Raw genomic sequence first — 1,503 nt, 5'->3', positions numbered from 1 at the left:
AGCCAACCCCTTGGGGATCGTTTTGGGGGAGGTTATAACCCCTGCCATCGTCAGGGACCCCCAAGACGTGCCCACGAACAACTACGTCTGGATGGGCTTTGCCATCCTCACCCAGTGCTGCACCATCGCTTGCATCACCAGGTGAATATGAATTCATTCATTTCAGCACGGGAAAATAAATGTTTTGAAAAAATATATATATCGTCTACTTGCATCACCAGGTGAATATGAATTCAATTTGGGACGGTAAAATAAATTATTTTAAAAAATATATATCGTCTACTTGAATCACCAGGTGAATATGATTTCAATTTGGGACGGGAAAATAAATTATTTTTAAAATAATAGTCATCTACTTGCAACACCAGGTGAATATGAATTCATTTTAGGCCGATATAAATAAATTATTTAAAAAATATATGTCGTCTAATTGTATCACCGGGATAATATAAATTCATTTTAGCTCGGGAAAATAAACTATTCTAAAAAATAAATAACATTAATAACAATAATGAAAAGTAAACTTAATTGTAATAATCCAATAATCTTTCCCGTAAATAGGTATTCTGTAAAAATTGTATAAAATATTTTTATATTTGACCAAGTAACAAAAAAATTAACAGATCATAATCATCATAAGTTGTTAATAACCTTGTTTTAGATCGGTGATATTTCTGTAATGTTAAATTGCAAAAAAATATAACTCAAAACTCACTGCAGTGAGTGACAGAGAGCGCATTTTCTCGTCGACGAAAACGTGAAATCACGGACAGTCGGACGGACGGACATGACGAGCACAAAATTAATAGCGTCTTTTTAGCGCATTTTCTCATTTATGTAAAAAATGCACTATTGTGCTCGCCATGTCCGTCTGTCCGTCCGCGACTTCACGTTTTCGTCGACGAGAAAATGCGCTCTCTGTCACTCACTGCAGTAAGTACTGAGTTATATTTTTTCCATAAATGAGAAAATGCCCTAAAAATGTGTTACAGGTCGGAGCCCCCCACCCCCGCGAGTCTGAGCTCCTCTGCACAGGGCGGGCAGCCGAAGCTTGGGTACTGGGCACAGCTGAGGGCGGTGATGACGTGCCCAGCCTACCTCATCCTGCTCGCCATGATCGGCTTCGGCGTGGGCTTCTTATCTGCCATGGCCACCGTCACCCAGCAGATGCTGTGTGTAGTGGGTTACTCAACGGTGAGGGCTAACGCAATCAATATTCATTATGCGTGATAAAAACTATTTATTTATGATTATGTGTGGTCATTAGACGTCACCTAGCAGATACTGTGTGTAGTGGGTTACTCAACGGTGAGGGCTCACGTAGCATTCATTATGCGTGATAAAAATTATTTATTATGTGTGATCATTAGACGTTTAAATTATAGAAATTAGAGGGCGCAGACGTGAAATTGTGTTATCATGCGTGACTGAGAGCTAATAAACTTAAAAAATGAGATAAAAAAGTGTGCACCTATTCGGACAATGTTACAAATTAATTTTTCC

The 1,503-nt window shown here is 38.7% G+C and overlaps 1 protein-coding gene across 1 annotated transcript; it reads left to right on the top strand.

Moving 5' to 3' along the window:
* Positions 1-8: 8 nt before the first annotated feature.
* LOC108681109 (solute carrier family 49 member A3-like) lies at positions 9-1,194 on the top strand (the record flags this gene model as incomplete). The annotated part of the gene is made up of 2 exons (XM_018170095.1): positions 9-141; positions 993-1,194. Coding segments are annotated over exons 1-2 (252 nt in total), but the record flags the coding sequence as incomplete, so codon positions are not given.
* Positions 1,195-1,503: the final 309 nt, after the last annotated feature.

The sequence above is a fragment of the Hyalella azteca genome, unplaced genomic scaffold (genome assembly GCF_000764305.2).
Source record: "Hyalella azteca isolate HAZT.00-mixed unplaced genomic scaffold, Hazt_2.0.2 contig5296, whole genome shotgun sequence".
NCBI lineage: Eukaryota > Metazoa > Arthropoda > Malacostraca > Amphipoda > Hyalellidae > Hyalella > Hyalella azteca.
The sequence above is the reverse complement of the archived record's forward strand: the minus strand, read 5'-3'. Positions and strand labels throughout refer to the sequence as shown.